The following is a 2,001-nucleotide window of genomic DNA, read 5'->3' on the forward strand; positions in this document are numbered from 1 at the left end:
AAAAAAAAAAAGAACTTTAACCACAGCCGGGCGTGGTGGCACACGCCTTTAATCCCAGCACTCAGGAGGCAGAGGCAGGCAGATTTCTGAGTTCTACAGAGTGAGTTCCAAGACAGCCAGGGCTATACAGAGAAACCCTGTCTTGAAAAACAAAAAACAAACAAACAAACAAACAAAAAAAAGAATTTTAACCACAAAACTGAATCTCATCCAGAATATCCAGAGCTTCCAAAATCAAGCAAACAAAGCTTTGTAACTTCCTGGGTAACCATGGATACCTGTAGTGCCCATGCCCCTGGTTTTCAGGAAACCCTGTTCCAGCCCAGAAAAGATCTTGGGCTAGTTTGGGGGGGCCATGGAGCTCACCCAGCAATGATGGGCTTTTGTGTTATGGCCTGTCAGTGCTTATAAATAGGTTGCCATGTTAAGATGCAGGCCTGGGGTCTCCCTGTAAATCTCGACTGAAGAGGCCGGTGACTCTGGTCTGACCACAGCTCTGACCGACCCTTGGTGAAGCCCTGGCTCAGAATGAGTTAGTTTTCTGGGAGCAAGGAAGATCTATATCCTCTGGGGACTCCAGATGGTCTTGCAGAAGCCTGGCCACCCCAGGTCTTACTCTGCTAACGCCAACCTTGATCAGGTCCAAGCCTTGAGTGAAACTTACTTGTGACATTCTTGTCCTAAGAGCCACACTGACACTGGACAGAGATGCTATTGCTTGGGGAGAGTGGGCCGTGAGGTCTGAGGGTGTCAGTGGACTCTGGCTACCCGCTGCCCATCCTTACCCTCGCCCCCATGGTCTATTCTCCGAACTAGACACAAACCTCTGCAGGACATGGCACCAGCTGCAGTTGAAGGTTAGGTTCGAGGACATGCAGGTGTCACAACTCTGATGCTGGAGGCAGGCTGCAAGAGAGGAGGTGGTCGATGTCAGCATCCTGTCACTGCTTCCTGGGGCAAAGTGTCTGAATTCAGGGTCCTTTCCTTGCTGTCCCTTCCCAGAGCCTCCAGGAAAGAGACAAGTGTGGTTGGGAGTGGTATGGGACACAAGAACTGTCACCGACAGCCGGCTGCAGTTTCTGGTGACAGCAGGGGGACAAGAGAAGGGACAAAACCATCTGAAAAAAATGGAATTCTGAGCTAGGTGTAGTAGGAGCACATGCCCTAGGGAGGTTGAGGCAGGAGGATTGCTGCAGAGGAGAAACCAGCCTTGGTTACACAGCGTGCTCCACGTCAATTGTGGCCACCCACTAAGGCACCTCTCTAGAGGAAGGCGGTGACTACAGACCAGAGGTATGCCTGGATCCCTGCATACCAGAGGTCTCAAGGCTGAGATCTCAGGGTTCACCTGTGTGTCCCTAGATGGCATTGGATCAACACAAAAGCCACACCCCAGGCCTGGAGTGAGCCTGTCTGTGTCAAGGCTGCCATTTCTGTTCCCAGCTTAGCTTGTGCAGCCCCAGCCCTGACCACAATTTTGCAGGTTGGTGACATTAGGCCCAGATAAGTTAGGTGACTGAGTCCCCCCCAGGGACTGGAGGTTGAGTCTGAGATCAGAACCCATCATTTTTTAGTTTAAAGCACTTTCTAGAATAGCGGATTGTCCCTGCTCACTTGGCAACGGGGTGAACTCCACGGCCGAGGTGGTAGTGATCTTGCTGGAGTCCAGTTCCACACGGTGGTATTCGAAAATGGTCCGTCTCCGAGACTCTGAAAAAACAAGCAGAGTTTGTCATATCGGGAACACCTCACAGTCGGAGGGTGCGGGGACTGTGTGCGGGACCCCACCACAAGTCAGTGTGCAGCAACTGAGGGAGGAAAGGAGCCTGGCTGCCTGGGATACTGACGCCAAGGCTGCAGGGAGACTTTACCTACAGCATCTGCCCACCCTCTCTGTGTGGCCAGCTTGCTCCTGCAGACACGCCTGAAGGTCTGCTTCTCTGAGTAGCCCCTTTAGGCAGCTCCCTGCTCTGTTCTACTCAGGCAGAGAGCCCTTCCCCC

The 2,001-nt window shown here is 52.5% G+C and overlaps 1 protein-coding gene across 1 annotated transcript in view; it reads right to left on the minus strand.

Annotated features, from left to right (window-relative positions):
* Plxdc1 (plexin domain containing 1) overlaps positions 1-2,001 on the minus strand; it is a 55,640-nt gene that overhangs the window by 15,740 nt on the left and 37,899 nt on the right. The window contains exons 8-9 of the mRNA XM_021212842.1: positions 1,615-1,710; positions 825-906 (exon numbers count right to left, since the gene is read on the minus strand). Coding sequence (XP_021068501.1) covers positions 825-906; positions 1,615-1,710 — 178 coding nt within the window. The remainder of the gene's footprint in view (positions 1-824; positions 907-1,614; positions 1,711-2,001) is intronic.

The sequence above is a fragment of the Mus pahari genome, chromosome 14, assembly GCF_900095145.1.
Source record: "Mus pahari chromosome 14, PAHARI_EIJ_v1.1, whole genome shotgun sequence".
Classification (NCBI taxonomy): Eukaryota; Metazoa; Chordata; class Mammalia; order Rodentia; family Muridae; genus Mus; species Mus pahari.